This window comes from Crocodylus siamensis, chromosome 1, assembly GCF_052110815.1.
Source record: "Crocodylus siamensis isolate JL-2025a chromosome 1, ASM5211081v1, whole genome shotgun sequence".
NCBI lineage: Eukaryota > Metazoa > Chordata > Crocodylia > Crocodylidae > Crocodylus > Crocodylus siamensis.
Window position 1 is genome coordinate 109,145,390 of NC_143395.1, and position 18,088 is coordinate 109,163,477.

General features: G+C 41.3%; 1 protein-coding gene across 6 annotated transcripts in view; it reads right to left on the reverse strand.

Annotated features, from left to right (window-relative positions):
* REPS1 (RALBP1 associated Eps domain containing 1) overlaps positions 1-18,088 on the reverse strand; it is a 104,995-nt gene that overhangs the window by 37,313 nt on the left and 49,594 nt on the right. For all 6 annotated transcript variants that reach the window (XR_016441478.1, XM_090040432.1, XM_090040423.1 and 3 more), the window contains exons 5-8: positions 4,070-4,197; positions 3,376-3,538; positions 3,021-3,084; positions 1,963-2,117 (exon numbers count right to left, since the gene is read on the reverse strand). Coding sequence is in view for 5 of the 6 variants with exons in the window: in XM_090040432.1 (XP_089896558.1) it covers positions 1,963-2,117; positions 3,021-3,084; positions 3,376-3,538; positions 4,070-4,197 (510 nt within the window). In the remaining variant the exon portion in view is untranslated. The remainder of the gene's footprint in view (positions 1-1,962; positions 2,118-3,020; positions 3,085-3,375; positions 3,539-4,069; positions 4,198-18,088) is intronic.

The following is an 18,088-nucleotide window of genomic DNA, read 5'->3' on the forward strand; positions in this document are numbered from 1 at the left end:
AAAAAACTGCCATTTAGATGCACTAAGGAAAACAGTATTCCAATCCAATTGCTAAATTTACTTCCTAAAGCAAAGATAGCCAAAGTGAAATTTGCTACTGTCATTTAAATGGGCTATTAAGAAGTATGCAAGAGGCAAGGATTTTTCCACAGCTGGTCCCATAAAAGATTGGTATCTTTTGTTGGACCAACTGCATAGTTAGGATAGAGCTAGGCAAGCTTTCAAATGCAAGATGTTCATCAGGTCTTTCTTATGTTTCTTGCATGGGCTTAGAAAGATATTGCTGTGTAGTCTAGTTTCTTTTTTTTTTTAAGTTGTGGAATTTCCATTGTAAGATGTGGATTGTGATAACTTGGATGTTATGGTATTGCTAGAGTGATGTTGTAGTTGAGTGGTTCAGGAATTATGAGGGGCAAGGGCTTCTTAGGGTGATCTTTTGTTGGATCAACTGCACAGTTGGGATAGAGCCAGACAATTCACTTGTGTTACTCTATCCCAGCTATGCAGTTGGTCCAATAAAAGGCAGCACCCTAAGAAATGCTTACCTCTTGCATACCCCTAGATCATCATGGCTACAGCATAACTAATACTATTAAGAAATACAAATTAAGTCAATATCCTTTTTAATTCTTTAGGACTTATAAAAGGTGGCTTGAAAGGCTTTAACTGATAAATCTAATCATTTTTGTGAAGAATAACGAACTGGTAAACTATGAAGACGTGTCACTAGTAAGGAGGAAGTATAGTTGAAACATTTCCTCTCAGGATTTAACAAACTCTTTGGATATAGTAACAGCAGTTGTAAGGGCAAGAACTATTACAAATTCAATAAAATAGCACCTCAAATAAAGGGTGAGAAAATTCCCAATCCAGTTTTTGGCACTTCTACAGTGGGAGACAACACGGTCCAAAGGGGGAAGAGGGGAGCAGACTTAGGTGCCACCATTTACTCTATATGGACCATGGTTTTCAGTTTCCTCATCTATAGAATGTGAGTAATATTTTCCATTCTGGTAAGCATTTTCAGACTCAGATGAAACGTCATATTAAGTTTCAAGTCAACTCCATAGTCCTTAACCTGTTAAATAAAGTCCTCCATCAAAACAAAACACAAAAAAAATGAAAGCAGCACTCAAGGCAAGCTTGCTATTTCTAAAGTAAAATTTTAGAATATAAAATTGGGTCTTCTTTATACAGTATAAAGTAGGCAAAAATGGGCACAAAACCATTTTTTACTTTTATGCTTTCCACTCAGCGACATCCGAGTGTTTAACAAATATTAATGAACAGGACTCATCACATTTCTGCCAAGTAAGCAGTCCATTCTATGGATAGGAAAACAGGCACATAATGATTAAGTGGCTTACCACTGTGGCAAAGCCAGGAACAGAATTTGGATCTCCTTACACTTTGTCCTGTGCTTTAACTCCAAAACTACTCCTTCTCCCCTCATACTGGTTCTGGGAAAATTTTCAAAGTACCTACAAGACTTACGGGTACAAGTTCCATTTTTTTCAAATTGAGATAGTGCTCATCTAACTTCTGAAAACTTATTCAGATTACATCACAAAAGCTATTCCTCAACAACCTTGTATGTGGACATTTTTCCTTTTAAGCTTAAGCCACCTTCAAGAACCTGAACACCACAGTTACTTTGTTATAAAGTGTCCGTACAGTTATACCTGCAGAACTCCAGGTACTGCAAGCTTCAAAACTCCCAAATATCTGCAACATTTTTTAAAATTGAACTCTGGGTCCTAAATCATAAAAGCACTTGGATTATTCTATCGTAAACATGGTCCATTATTCAGAGAGTGGGCTTTTTAATATAACAGTAGAAAAGTAGTTAAAACATTCTAGTAAGTCTATTTGATAAACCTGCAAATACTTGCTATTATTTCTGTAACCTTAATTGTACTTTCACCTGGACACACAAAGGTTCTCTTTAGCAACACATCTTACCTGCTGAATCTTCCAAATCAATCAGTTTGGGCATTAAACTTTCAGGTAGTTTTTCAGGCAAGTCATAGCCATTCTTCCTAGCAACTACCAGATGAAAAGCAGCACAGAACTCATCCAGTGTCAATGCGCCATCTTTATCAAAATCTGACAGTTCCCTAGAAGGAAAACTTACTATAAATAAAATCAAATTCCTCTCTGGGCCATTTTAAGTGTATGCACTTTTGTTCCCCTGTCTGGAGGACCATTAAATGCTTATGTTTTATAGGTCCATTTACCATGTTTGTACTTCACATACCTACAGTACTAGGCATTGAATGTTCTTTAACAAAAATAAGCCCTTCTTAATGACATGGCTAAAAGTTAATGACTAGGCTTAACTCATTTACACTTACATTGCCTGGGCCTTTAGTTCTCTCTGTCTGTTTCCAGCTGTTCTGCACAGTGCTATTAGCACCAAGCTAGAGGCAGAGTATACAGAAGCAATTTTGTTCAGCTTCTATGTACCACAGGTATGTGGCAACTGAAATATTTCATTTAATGGGGAAAGTTATAAACTGGAATCCAAAATTTAATCTGTCTGAACAATTATGAAGGAGACCAAATCTGTTCCAGACAAGTCATTTAAATGATCGTGTCTAACAGTGTGGCAATCATTCCAGGTTGAAATGAAGGGTAAGCATTGTGTTTAAGTCAGTAGGACTTTTATCACAAATTTACCCAGAAGCATGTGTAACTAAATGAAACATGCATAAGCAATTTCTACCTTAATCCATGCGATTTCAAACCAGATATTTAGTTGTGTGAACACTTAATACTGTTCTGTCAACTCTAGTTCTATGGTAAGAAGGGATACAGTCCCAGAATAACATTGAAATCCATGGAAAATGCAAAATCTGTCTTAAACTGGAATAGGATTGAGCCTCATAGCAGTAATGTTTGGTACGAGTGACATTTTTTTAAAAGGAGGAGAAAAAGACCTGTCAAGAGTTCAGGCCTAACATGAAATAGATCGTAGTTCTTCAAAATAGCCACCTCCACTAGTGACACTTCACACTTACCAAATGTGAGAAAGTTCAAGAATAGGTAGTTTTGATTTGGTAAAAAATTCTTTAGCTGCAGACCCTGGAATATTAAAACATTTTGTTTAATATTTATTCCATCCTTACAGAACTAAAGATCTCAAATTATATAATAAAATCAATTAAAACAAGAGAACTGTACTAATTAAAGGGGTTAAGCTTGCATACAAACTGAGTTCAAGATCCAGTTTTTAAATCCACTGGAGTTGTGCTGTACCAAAAATTTAGTAATTTCAGGGCCTTCTTACAAAATAATACATAAATCCATATCCACCAAGAAGTTACCTTTATAAATACAGAACTGCCGTACCTATTATTGTTTTAAAGAACTCACCTGGAATAAATCCATTTAGATCAGGTTGAATGGTTTTAAACTGATTTACATAATACTGCCTTTGTTCATCAGTTATTTTCCAGGGATCATCATAACTACTCGATTGCCTACGAATTTCATTTGCAGTTGTAGCTGATGCTACAGTTCGTACTGTTGTCTGATCCTGTAACGAAACATTTTTTCCTCAGTATTATCTATCTAAAATGACCAATGGATTGCCATTATTTCTAAACTATTTGCCTTCCAAAAATTAAAACATGATTATATGCTGCAGAAACTATATGTTGCAAGAAGCTGTTGGCAGATTGCATATTTAGAACTATTAAGCTAGATGCATTTTCCACACATAAATGGGGAGAAGTGGCTACAGATATGTAAGCAACAAAAAGGTATGGAGGTCTATGCAGAGAAAGCTAAGCACAAATACTCCCGATTTAAAATTTTTTTTTAGAGTTTAGTTCTTCAAAAGTTACCAAATTTTCAATTAAAGTTTTCCTAGGTAAAAAGAGTTAGCATGTAACTCAACGAAACCAAAAAATATTTGTTATAGGTAAATAGGAAAGAGAACAGATTTCTTATCTCCACATAGTGAATATGAACCACAGCATGAGTCCGCAGTGAAAGTATGGAAAAGATGGATTGCAACACTAATTTGAATGAAGCAAATCAAATGAATACCAATAAAATGTCACACCTGGACAGAAGCAGGATGCATGGCTAAAAGAGTACTGGTTGGTGGGGTATCTGCAAAACTGACCCAGTTTTCTTGATGTGGGGGCGGAGAATGGCCAGACCATATGGGATCACCAGCAGCAGATGAGCCTGAAAGCAGAAGAAACAGTCCCCTTTCAAAACATAACCTGAGAAAATTAAAGAAAGACTCTGGGTGGAAAAAACGGCCACAGCAGATTGTGACACAAGTGGTCTTCCTAAGGGAGTACATGTTTACAGAACTGTAGAAATAATTACAAAATAAAAGTTGTAAGGTGAAACAAATTCAGATCTATTTTCTACTGCATGGGTACAGAATTGTTCCATCCAGTCCACGAGGCTACTGGGGGGGTCAGGGAACATAGGGGGCAGGGCCTGCCATGGAGTCCAGGCCCAGGGTCCTGCTGGATATGACCCCTGGCAGCAGGAGCAAGGGCGAGTAAGAGTGGTCCTGTCACTGCCCCACCCGTCCTGTGTCACTCAGTTGCTTGCCCCACTGCCTCCATCACTGGCCCTTGCTACTTCCACCTCCAACCCTGCTGCTGCCAGGCCCACACTGCTTGGTCATGGATCCAGCCTATGAGGAGCCTTGGGGCATGGGGAGTGTTTATCACCTCTACCCTACTGCATTAGTAGTCACCTTTCCTTAAACAGTACTATTTTAAACTGCAAAGTATACAAAAAAGAAAAGGGAAAAAAAAGGAAGTGATAGCTTACTCTTTATGGTGGTTATAAATGTTAAAAATAAATCTGTTCAAAGCACGTTGAACCGATCAGAACTACAAATGGAACTGCGTCACAGTTTCTCTCCAAAGAAAATTCAGATGAAAAACCTCAGTACTGATAGGGCAAGAAATGGATGTGGTTATTTAGAGCCATCATATGGCATTGATGCAATTCAATACACCGTGTCTTCAATTTTTCCTAATGCTTTGTTTTTTAATTCAAGCTACGCAGTTACCTTTTGTTTGAGAATTAATTTTCTTGGAATGTATCATTTTATCTTAAACGAACTTGAAAGCCTGCTAGGAAAATGTTACCGTCTCAGAATGATGCAAGTACTACTGATGAACACGTGAAGTCTGCACACATAAACATGAGAGCTGAGAAGATTACCCAAAACCACACTGTTTTTGAGAAATGGATTCTATTAAGCAAACTGATTTAATAGAGTTGAATTATTTGCTTAAATATATACAGGAAAATGTGACGCCCGTATGACTTATTGCCAAGTATGAATGACTCGAGTGTCTCTAAAGCTGTAATCAAATGAAAAAATGAAAAAGTAAAAAAAATCCAGATGGTCCTAGTAAAGTATTCAGATAGACAAGGAGCCTTTAAAAAGTATGGAAGACTTAAAGGCCCCTGGTTACAGGCCTCAATTTCTTGCATCACATATAGAAAGCTTAAGTCTTGGAAGCCCAGCCAACAGGTGTGAAATAGCTGCCCTGTAGAATGTAAAACTGAATGAAAATGGTTTAGTGCGTTTGTAAAAGCAAATGCAGTTTTCTGAGGCATGCCAAGCAGAACTGTTAAGGTCTCCAAACGTACTACTTATAAGAACATGTCTACCTCGCACATCCAGTACTAGATGGAAGTAGTGGATTCATAACTCACTACTAAGCAACCTTTTTCAGTATACAATTGAGGCCTACATTGCACATGCAAAGAAAGGAAAAAACACTGACTACACCACAGTCTATCAACTTTTCAGTTCACATCCAATACTTCTTTATGCAGAAATCTGATAATTAATTATCAATAGTAAACAGAGTGGGAAAAAAGAACTAAATCAGGGTAACAAACTGAATAAATGTTAAAGGAAAAAATATTACTATTTTTTAAAATTGTTACTATTACTATTATGCAGAATTACTATATAAATGAAACTGTTTCAAACAACTGTCCCTTCATCCAGGGCTATTTCTGGAGCACTTCATAGGGTACATATGCATGTCTGCTAACCTTTTGAAGAACTTAAAAGGCACCTGAAGCACTGAAGAACTTAAAAGGCACCTGCATATGTTATGTCTGTCCAGGCCCTGGGAAAGGTTTTTACCTACAGGTTTCCGTTACTTTACGTTCTGTATGTGCGAATTCGCTCTTATGCAACGACACTTTTTATACCAAAAATTAGTTATATGCGAGGTAAACTCACTCTTATGCGACTGGTGTGGTAGAAGCCCGCAGTCAGCTGCTTTGTGCGGTGCATTCTGAGAGTGACACACACCAAAATACAGTCTCCTGTGTGGATCTGTGCTCATTGCTTTTTGTGACATGTTTCCGTAGTTGCCATCCCCATTATGATAGTGCCCTGTGCTTGTGTGTACTGTGCTGTTAATGAGTACCAAAATGGTCTTGTAAAAGTGGAAGAAATGGTTCTGGGGGGGTCAGTACAGTCAAGGTCTTGGAACGTATCCCTATTTGTTACATTGGAGAGTGGGTTCCCTTTATGTGAATTCGAGTTATGTGCCATTTTCCAGGAATGCATGTACAGCATATAGTGAGGGAAACCTGTATTGTAGTTAGGAGTTCACTGCATTAGTGACTGAGGGGACTTCTACACACCCTCTGACGTGTCCCGATTAGAACGCATTGGAGAAGACTTGATTAAATTGAGTCTGTTGGAGCGTTCTAATTGGAATGCTCCAGCCCGCTGCACCGTCTCATGTACTCAGCATCCCTACATTATCTAATTCAAAGGCCTCATCCCTGCATTATAAGATTTACAGTAAATTTTTAAATGAGTTTGAGATTCAGGAAACTGATTTTTAGTTCTAGTACGCACCTTACTTCAGCCACTTAATTACTATATGCTGGTACGGCAGTCCTTTTTTTTTTTTAATGCATCTTTGCTGAACTTAAAGTTGGGTTGCTGCTCAGCTGCTTTTCTCTCTAGGTTTATCTCCAACTATTCTGATTAGCCAAAAAAGTTAAAGTAAGATCAGAGCAGAGACCCCAGCTCCAAAGAATATATTTTTTCATGTTTTTGTGTCTGTGATGGCCACAACCCACAGCCCACAGATACAGTAACAGAGTCACATCCTCCCCATCTCTACTTCAGAGAGTCTCATGTATTCAGTGTCCCCACATTATCCGTTATGGCAGATTTGGATATTCTCTATTACAGCAGTGTTAGGAATAGGTGGGATCTGAAACTGATTCTTCTACTTAAATTTTAGCAGCAGACAGGCAGGTTTTAGGCTTTTTGTTTTTTTTAACTTGCTCTGCAAAGACTATTCTGATTATGGTGGATGATGGTAGTTACATTCTAAAGTCTTATTGGGTATGGGGGCTGAAGGAATATTTTGTCTTCATCTCCCATCCCCCCCCCCCAGTTAAGGCACCCATTACCAGTACAGCTTCCTTATGTGCATCTTACTTAATGCCCTTAATAAACAAACATTAAATAAGGGCTGATATCCACATTGCGCTATGGTTGGTGGGCCACTACATTTTAAGGTCTTCCCACATCCACCATGCATACTTTACTACATCTTACATGCACAATTTTGCTCTACACTGTCAGTAGCAACTCTCTCATAGCTCTGCTTCCTTTATGCTGGGATTCTGCAAGCTTCACCTTCAAGTATTATATTATCTGCTCATGCTGGAAAAATGATTCAGTGTTCCTTTATTATCACCGCAGGACTGAAGTGTCAAGCAGGTAATTGAAATAATGCCTTTTTGCTTGGAAGGATTCTATTGTTATTTTTTTGTTTGAGTCTGAACACTTGCCAGAGTTCTACTTTTATCCCACCTGATTTCTTACATGAAACAGGAAATACAGATTTTCAAATATCAACCAAACTTCTTTTAGTCTTTTATAAAAGTTCAGCAATTATGGGTGACTTTTTCCCTTTTCACACCTAAATCAAAACTACACATTACAGTGAACTGTAGGATCTGCACTGCTACACTAAATATGTGCTCTTCTGTTTTCTCAGTTCAATATATAAACAATGAAATACTCCACACATCCTGTACCAGGGATGTAAATATCCTTTAAAAAAATATTCGTTTAACCTCCTCCAATTATATCTGTGGTTAAATAATTAATGTATAACATAGCAGCTCTGACATAGCTGCTGCTGGGAGCTGCTCCTAGCTCCCAAAGCTCTTTGATTCCCAGGAGGAGGAGAGAAGATAAGCCTATCCAGAGAACACAGCTCAAATGAAGTCCTACTTGGGAGGGAAGGAGCACCCCAGTGCTTAACTGATTAGGCTTCTCTCTGCTTTCCCCTTAGGCTATGGGTACTAATTCCTCTCCCCACTGCCTGCCCAGGGAGGTAAAGGAGGGTAGGGTAAAAAAGTTGCTCTGTGACTATTCAGGTCAGGCAGAGAGGAGGCTCCATCAGGCTTCTTCCCTGAAGGTGTTAGATGTCAGGCAGGGAGTCAAAACCTATATCCCTAATAGTGCTCAAGGTTTTTTGAAGATTTAATCTACACTGTATTCTTAACTTCTATTCTGAAATTTCCAAATAAAGTAATTTTTCATGGTTTTTTAGGTGAAGAGAAATTATGCATGTCAGTTAAACTCTGATCTTTTAAAGTTTAGTCAGAATGAACTTGCCATATACCTCCTAAACTCTGGCTTTGATTGAATAAGGAACTGTTCATAGTTTCAGGTAAACTGAATTATTTTGCAAGTATGTTGTTCAGAGAACTCAGTAGTGGTATGGACTGTAGGGCTTTTTGCCTTCTTCTATACTGGGGGTGCGGCCCTTTTCTTGGGATCATAGAAGTAGGGTTGGAAGGGACCTTGTAGATCTTTAAGTCCGACCCCCTGCCTGGGCAGGAGAAAAAACTGGGCTCAGATGATTCCAGCTAGGTAGGCATCGAGCCTCCTCTTAAAGACCCCCAGGGTAGGAGCCAGCACCACTTCCCTTGGAAGCTGGTTCCAGATCCTAGCCACCCTAACTGTGAAGTAGTTCTTACGGATGTCTAATCTAAATCTACTCTCCAACTACTTGTGGCCGTTATTCCTTGCTATGCCAGGGGGTGCTAGGGGAAACAAGGTCTCTCCCAGACCCTTCTGGTCCCCCCTAGTGAGTTTATTGATGGTCACCAGGTCCCGTGCCAAGGGCCCTGCTAGCTCCCCTCAACACCCTGGGGATGAGAGCATCTGAACCCGCTGATTTGAACACTTCCAGCCCCTCCAGAAGCTCTCTAACCCGGTCCTCCCCAACTTGAGGTCTGGAGGCGCTTCCCTCGGTTCATCTTGCATCATGGTGGGGAAGTCCCGGTCCCTGCACAAGAAAATGGAGGTGAAGAATTGGTTAAAGAGGTCTGCTTCCTCCTCTAGTGCAACCACCAGATTGCCCAGAGGATCTCGCAGGGGCCCCACATTTCCCGGTGCTTTCTTCATCCTCCTTATATATTTGAAAAAGGATTTTTTGTTATCTCCCATTTTGGACGCAAGTCCTAGCTCTATGTCCGCCTTAGCTTTTCTGGCAGTCCCCCTACAGGCCCAAGCAGAGGAGGTATACTCCTCTTTGGAGACAGCACTCCCCTTCCACTGGTTTTGGCAATCAGGCATTCCCATACACCTTTGGTGAGCCAGGGGGGCTTTCAGGCACCCCTGCCCCCCTTGCTTTTTGTTGGGATGGTCACCCCTTGGGCCCTGAGTATTTTCTCCTTAAGGAACGACCACTCATCTTGGGCACTGAGTTTCCCTGCCCTCGAGAACCCCAGCGCCTCTCGCACTAATCTCCTCAACTCGTTGAAGTTGGCCCCCTTGAAGTCTAGGGCTACCGCCTTGCTGCAGGCCCTTGACACCCTGCGCTGGATGATGAATTCCAGCAAGCAATGATCGCTATCACCCAGGTGGTCAAGGACCTGGAGACCCCTTACCAGGTCGGCACCTGTGGCCAGGACCAGGTCCAACAGAGCATTTCCTCTGGTGGGACTGTGCACCTCCTTAATTAACTGGAGGTCTTGTATCTCAGCCAGGAACCTCCTGGAATGTCCGACCCAGCTGACTGTTCCTCCCAGCAGATGTCCGGGTAATTTAAATCTCCCATGACAACTACATCCCTTGCCTTAAGTGCCTCTGCAAGCTGGCCCAAAAATTCCCGGTCCAGCTCCTCTCCTTGGTTGGGGAGTCTGTAGTAGACCCCCACCATTAGATCCCTCTCCCCACAGCTCCCTTGTATCTTGACCTAGAGCTCTTCCTCTGCCAGCAAAATGGGGTCAGAGGGGCAAGCGGATGTGTATTGCTCCGTGACAGAGCGCCACACCCCCGCCTTTCCTTCCTTCTCTATCCCACCTGTAAAGCCTATAGCCCTTAATATTAACTGCCCAGTCGTGGGATGAATCCCACCAAGTTTCTGTAAGCCCTATTATGCTTGGGTCTGAACTGGCTATTCTGAGGGTGAGTTCCTCCTGCTTATTCCCCATACTACCATCGCTTGAGCATATATTGACAATATTTCATAGAAACAGGACATTGGCTGCTGTGGTTCTTTTGCTTTACCTGTGGCGGGTTAGGGTGCTATGTCTCCGTTGTGTCAGGGTGGATGGTAGCCTTATGTAGAGTTTAGATTATGGTTTGCATAGGATGGCTGGGATAGAGATGATCCTGCATCAGGCAGGGAGCTTGAACTAGATGCCCTCTGGAGGTCCTTTCCAGCCCTGTTTCTCTATGATTCTATGAAATCAGTCACAAAAGAATAGAGGTGGTTTGAACCTGAAGTCCCTTACATATACACTTTGACATCAAACTGGATCATCCATTTAAACTTCAAAGCAACATGCGCTGAAGCTCCATAAGCTCAATGCCCACAATGTGCCCACAATGATGGCTGCACAGAATCTCTCAGATTTCTTCTGATGGCTATGGTATGTAGAAACATTCATTTCTAACAAAGGGAAATTTTCACTGCTAAAAATGATTCCAGGAGGGGGAGCAGTACAGGTGTTTGCCTACAATTGACCCCTTTCTCTTGCCCCTCGCATCTTTCCAAGACTGGGATGATCCCAGTGTAAGTAACTAAGCAAAAGTATGGGCTGCTCCAGTTCTTCCATTCCTGGGGGGACTGTAACAGCAGGCCAAACCCTTGCCCAGTTCTCACTCCAAGGACAGTGTTGTGGGAGAAACCAGCAGGGAACAGGTGGCAGCTCTTTCCCTCCTCTGTGCCTCCTACAGTCCCAGGTGACCCCAGTCTCTGGGAAGCACAGAAGCCTAAATCCGTGGCTCCACTCGTCCTGGTCCCTGGGAGGTCTTAAGCTGTAGGGCAGTATACAAAAGTTTATTCTCCCAAGAGTTACTTTTACTTAGTTGAAGTCAGGCCATTTTTCTCTTGGAACCACCACTTTTGCTCTGCAAGGAAAAGACAGAACACCTGTACACTTATGGTTTCTACTGGGAAAGCAGCAATTCACCCAGTTGAAATGGAATTGTTCTATGTGGCCTATGTCTGGGAGATTTCTATCTACATGTTCTTTGCCTAGGCGGCCTTGTTTCAAAACAGTCGCAGTGTGTCACTTTTTTACCATCTCGTTTGAGCATGCCATTTCAACCATCAAGACATTTCTGAACTATTTTGGGCAGCCAATAATATTCTATTTGCTAGAGGTGGTGCTCCAAATGGTCTGCAAAATATAAATATTTTTATGCTGTTTCTTCTCGATTAGGTAATGAAGGTGTGAAAGATTCTCTCTCTCACATCTACCCACATGCACACCCACACCTGTTTTCTTTTCCTACAAGACAGTCAAGAATCCATTTCACCCTTGGAAGACAAATATGTGACCTCTACAGGTGTGGCAGACACAAACTGAAACTCAGATTGAGACAGGTAAGTGATTTTTATTCAGCATTGTTAAGACTTGTTTTAGTCAAACATCTGAGAAACTACTAGGAAAACAGGCTTGTTGGTATGAACAACTCTAACAGGCAAGAAAGCTATGCATCTATACAGACTTCAAGAAGTAAACTTAGGAAGTCTTTATATTCCTGCAACAGTTGGGTTAAAAAACCAAAAGATTTTTCATCCCTTTAACTCAGTGGCTAGGGACAGAAATTACACATAAACCAACATAAGTGATCAGAAACCAGTTCAAATCTGTAACACAACAGAAGCTAAGTGCACATAAACCACTTTCAAAATGGCCAAAATCAGCTTAAGATAAGCCTGGGTAAATATTGCATCAGACTTATTTAGGTTAAACCAGTTTACTGAACTTCTGTCCCAGATCCCCTCCAAATTCAGACTGACTCACAGTCTTCCAGCATCCCAGAATGCTTTCCACCTCCCCCCACTTAGGGTGGGCAAGCTACTCCTGGCCCAAACTGTCTACTCCAGCCAAGTATGGAGGCATGCTGTAGTGCTCCCTCTCCTCCCCCCAGATTCTGGCCTGGGCCACTGCAGGCATGTAGCTACATTTTCAGAATCAAAAGTGAATGCCTGCTCATCTGTTCAATCTATGCAGCTTAGACTAACCTACAAAGATTGAACTGATTCAGCATTGGGCTTTTCAATTGTCTGTACTTAGCCAGTGGGTTTCAACCTTATTAGACAAAAGGCACGCCTTGGGAAATTCCAGCTCTAAGCTTTCATTTGTTTTTATAACTATGGAACAAATAGTGGTGCAATTTTGAGTTCTTTACAACAAAAGGGAAGACCACAACAGGTCTGAATGGTTTTGAAACATTCCCATACCCATTTGAAATCTCTGGGTTTATCTTGTGAATTGTGTTTGTATACCTATGCAGTGCTAACAGTGTGGAACTCTAGTGCACCTTCAGAAAGATCCCATGACTCCCAAAGGTGCCACAACACCCCGGTTGAAAATTACTGCTTTAATTTCTAGCTAAGTACAAGTTACTGTTTATAGAACAAAGTATTCAATAAAGTTCTGACAAGATGAAAAACAGAACGGAGCAATTTTAAAATCTTACACCAGCAAAGCTGAAGTTAACAGCTTTCATCTCCAGAAAGGTAACAGAGTTTTCACTTGGTATAGGTTATACAGTTCAAGCCCTTATAGAAGAGATACTGGACCTTAAAAAAAAAAATCACTGATTCAGTAAATCAACTTTTCACCCTGGTCCCATACCTTATGGAAAGCATGAAATTCTTAGACCCATATATTTTTTCATGGATGAGGCTGTATACCCATAAATTGAAATGTTTGTCTTTTACTGTACAGATGGGCCACAATACATTTCATCACACCATAAAATGCCATTCAATTTGTGCAAGCTTATTTTTGTGATAAAAACCTTCCAGTCTTCCACGCTCCTGTAATATTCTGTACACTATGAAGTGCTGATAAAGCTTAAAGGCATTTCCATACACCACACATGCAATGTTTGTTAGACCACTATGCTTCAACTAACTGGACACCAACTGTATTATCAGAATGATTAATGACCAAAGCAGCAGGCAGATTCACCAGAGGTTTGTTTTTTTTTTTTTTTTTTTTAAATAGATGACTGGGGAGGAAAAAAAAAATAACAAAACCAAAAAACCCTCCCTCTGCAGAAAAGATAATTCAGTTATTAGCCTAGAAGTTGGGGGACCAGGATGCAAATCTCTGGTCCATCACTTGGCACCTAATCTCTACAGTGGGTAGAAGAATGCTCAAAATTGCCTCCGCCTTGGAAGGGCAGAGAACCTCAGCACCTACCTCACACAAACTTCATCAGTATCCTCAAACAAGGCATTCTGCCACTTAAATCCCCTAAAGAACTGAGCCAGTAACCATCTCTGAGCATACCAAACACAATGCCAATATTGAGTTCAGCCCAAAACAGAGCAGCCACAACCTCTATCATTCAAGAACCTGGAAGGATAAAGGTGGTGGTGCCCACTTTATTATAGGATAATGGAAAGTAGGGCTACAAGGGACCACAGGAGGCCATGTAGTCCAGCCTCCTCCTCAAGACATAATCATTCCTAATTAAGCCATCCCAGGCAAGTGTCTGCGTTGTTGCCTGCAAAGTTCTGCCAGATCCTACTGGTACCAATGAGCACATAGCAAGGTACTGAAAGGTTTTAACATTTCATTTCCCTTCATCTTTAAGGCTGATAATCCTCTTTTCCTCTGTCCTTGTACATAATGGCTATTACCATCTGCATAACCAGACTCTATCATCCATTTGTACTTAATTTCCATGAATTTCTTTGAATGCTGATGACAGGCAACAGCTGGATTCACTTCACATTCATGAGTTAACCCTTCAACACACATGCCTGCAATCCAGTCCTTGGGGCTAGGAACAGACATTCAAAAAGCCTGAGCCTGAATTGATTCAATCTTTGCAGGTTAGTCTAACCTGGCTAGGCTAAATCAGTTTTGTAACCAGACAGACATTCCAGAAACACAGGCACATGGCTACAGTGGCTCAGGCTAAAAGCCAGGGGGCACTACAGCAGCCTTCCTTCCCTTCCACAAAGCTGAGCTGAGGGGGGCATGGCCAGGCTGGGGCAGGTGTCGTTGTTTCCCACCCCCCTTGCTCCTGAGCAGCCCAGCAAGAAATGTTTATCACTCCATTAAGAAAACAGCAGAGGGACATTACCAGCTACCTGTTGATTCTTTGTCCCATGTGCATGGAGGTAGCCAGCATGTGGTCTGCAAGCTAATGCTGAGTGGTATCTGTGAGGGACAGGGGAGTGCCTGCTTAGCAGAGAGTGGGAAGTGGCGGGGGTGGACAGAAGCCAGGCAGATGCCTGTAGAGACTGCCAGAGCTGCAGCAGAGGGGAGGGGCCAGCCTGCTGAGGAACAGAGAACCCCACCCAGCTCAGAGAGCATGCCAGGACACTGGGGGAGTCTGGTTTAACTTAAACGAACAACGGGTCTGGGACAGACATTCCATAAACTGATTTGAGCCAAATCAGTTGAGCCTGATACTATTCAACCAGGTTTCTCTCAAACTGGTTTATGTGCACTGAACATCTGTTCCATTACAGATTTAAACCAGTTTCTGATCACTTAAATTGGGGTATGCGTAATGTCTGTCCCTAGCCCAGGAGACTTAAGTTGAACTGCTTTAATATTTTCTCCTTGCAGAACTAAAAGTTCATGCACTTGGGACTTAACTATTTTGAACATATTTGGTGGCTTCTACTGAAATAGCTTGTTTATTTTGTTTCTACCAGTTGTTGGCTTGTGAAATCATACCCTCTACATCAACAGGGTCTGTTTTAAACTGTAGCATATACTCTCAATCCTCAAGCACAGCATGTAAAAATACCTCTCTGTGGCCTCCACTTCCTACTGCAGGTGTTGAGAGGTTGCTTGAAGATTCCACCACATGACGGTTCTGTCTGCTACTGCCATGGATCCTAACTCGGGGATCATATTGATTGGATCCATTTCAGCTTTTGGTACTCTAAAGTTAAATGCTTCACAAGAGCTATAACTGTTCCATAGCTCCTCCCATGATTAAGTCTCCACCTGGGGACCATACGGAACATCCTAGAGCCTTTATGCACTATAATTTGCCAGTCCTTTGCTGTTAATTAATGCTGCAGTATTAATTCTACCCCTCTCAAGACTCACGTTACAAATTTATTACAATCATCACAAGTTTTAAGAAAAGATTCAACCTCTAGCACTATCACATGCTCGTCTTTTGTGGTTTGATGATATATACCCCTACAAGGTTTTCTTTCAATTTTAAGCATCACTGGTGCTTGTGGCAGTACAGTTTGTCTAGGTGACTGCCTTTGGATTCACCCATGGTTGTGTCTGCATGGTCTCATGTGTAGGAGGTGCAGTAGGGTTTATACTGAAAAGTAAAAGAAATGCCAGGAATTTTTCATTTCATTGTTGAGTTAACCGGTTTTGCAAATTAGTTACCTCAATGACTTTATTTCCTTCCTGTTCAGTATCTTCACAGTTCCCATCTTTAGCTAAGAAGGTAGCAGCAACAGCAGCAGCAGCCGCCTGTACCCTAAAAGCATCTTTTTTTTCCCTTGTAGAGCAACTTTTTCCTCTTCTAGTATTCTGATCCAGCTCAACAAGTTGACATTTTGCCTGTGGAAGATGCCAATCCCTAGACAAGACCTTGTACAACAGAAGACCTTTCCTTTTGCTGTCTTTACCTTTCTTGTTCAGTACCACACTCCTTAACACATTTCCAATACAATCCCAATTTTGCTCCAAGACTTCCTGGGATAACTGAATAATCCCCCATTATCCTGGAATCACCCAAGACATTCAGATACATTACAGTACTCGAACCCAACTATATTGTGTTTAGGCTAAATCCATTTTTTGTTAGGTCACACCCCTAACAAAAAGTGGTTTATTTTGGTCACACTCCTTGATAGAGTAGAGCAGTCACTGACTTGCATATCTTCCAACAACCTACGGGAATTCCCCAAAGACCCAAAACTGCCTGGCCATGTGGATATACCACCAAGTCACTCTTTACCTGGGTCACAGCACCAAAGTGTTGCTGCCTCCAAGGACCTCTCAGGTCCTGTTGCAATATAGTTCAAATAAACATGCAGCAGCTACTCAGTAAGAACGTTGTGCAGCCTTTATTCATACAATCAGCTAGGTGACCATACTGGTTGATAGCAGGGATAGTGCAGGAATAAACACAAATCCAAAGGGCATTTCCATTCCACTCTTTTTATACATTAGAAACACTTACTTCAAGTCTACATCATTTACACACACAATTACACTGGTGCCATGCAACTTACAATTTGCCAAATGCTAAATTTATTTAATTTCTATTTACCAGGTTTTGGTTGTACCATCCTACATGTTTTTCTTATTTCCTATGGCAGGTTGCACCAATTCTCTCCATCCCATGATGTTCTTGATCAGATTCCAAATGTTTTGATGCATCCCTGTACTTTCTACAGAACTTTAGACTTGCAGATTTTAACTCTTACTGCTCCTTGCCCTTAATCCTGGTTCCCTACAGCCATAAAGAAAAATCTCCATCCTCAACATCATTGCCCTTCAGGTATTTCATAAGATCATAGGAAAGTAGAGCTGGCAGGTACCTCGTAAGGTCATCTAATCCAATGCCCTGCTCAGGGCAAGATCCTCATTGATTAAATTATCTCAACCATGTGTCTGTCTAACCTGTTCCTGAAGACTCATCAAATCCCACCCCCTCAAGTCTTCTCTTTTCCAGACTAAATAATCATACTACTTTGAGCTTTTCCTCATCTCCCTCTAATAATTTTTGCTGCTCTCTGTGGAACTCTTTCCAATCTATTCACAACTTTCTTAAAATATGGGACTCAAAACACTACTCCAGGTGAGGCCTCACCAGTGACAAATAAAGCAGAAGAATTACATCCTTGATTTGCAAGAAACACTCCTATTATACAACCCCATATGCTGAATACTGTTGGCTTATATTTCATCTTATAGTCCGCTGCAACCCTAGGGTCCTTCTCTGCAGTACCCAGTCTGTATTTGTGTATACAATAATTCTGTCCCAAGTGCAGGACTATGGACCTGTCCTTGATGAAATTCATCCAATTGATTTTGGATGATTTTGACAATTTAGCTAGGTCAATTCTGGATTCTACCCTCATTCTCCAGTTACAACTCCATCCAACTTGGGAGTTGCCTGCAAATTTCATGTGTGCATTCAATCCCATTGTCCAATTCATTAAAGAAAATGTTGAATAATTCTGGACCTAGGACAGACCCCTGGGGAATCCCACTTGATACTTCATCCCAGCCTGACACTGAGCCATTGATGACTACTTGCTGAACACGATGATCCAACCAGGTATGTATCCACCTACAGTATTTTTGTCTAGCCTGTATTCCCTTAGCATGTTAATGAGAATGCTCTGGGAGACTATATCAAAAGTCTTCCTAAAAAGTCAAGATCTCACATCCACTGCCCTCCCTCAAGTTTATCTTATCAGAACAGGAAATCAGCTTGTTCAAGAATGACTTGCTCTTTGCAAATCCATTGCTGGCTGTTCCTGATCAACTTGTACTCTTCTGGATGCTTCATATTATATTCCTTGAGGAACAACTCCTTGATCTTTCCAGGTATCAAGGTCAAACC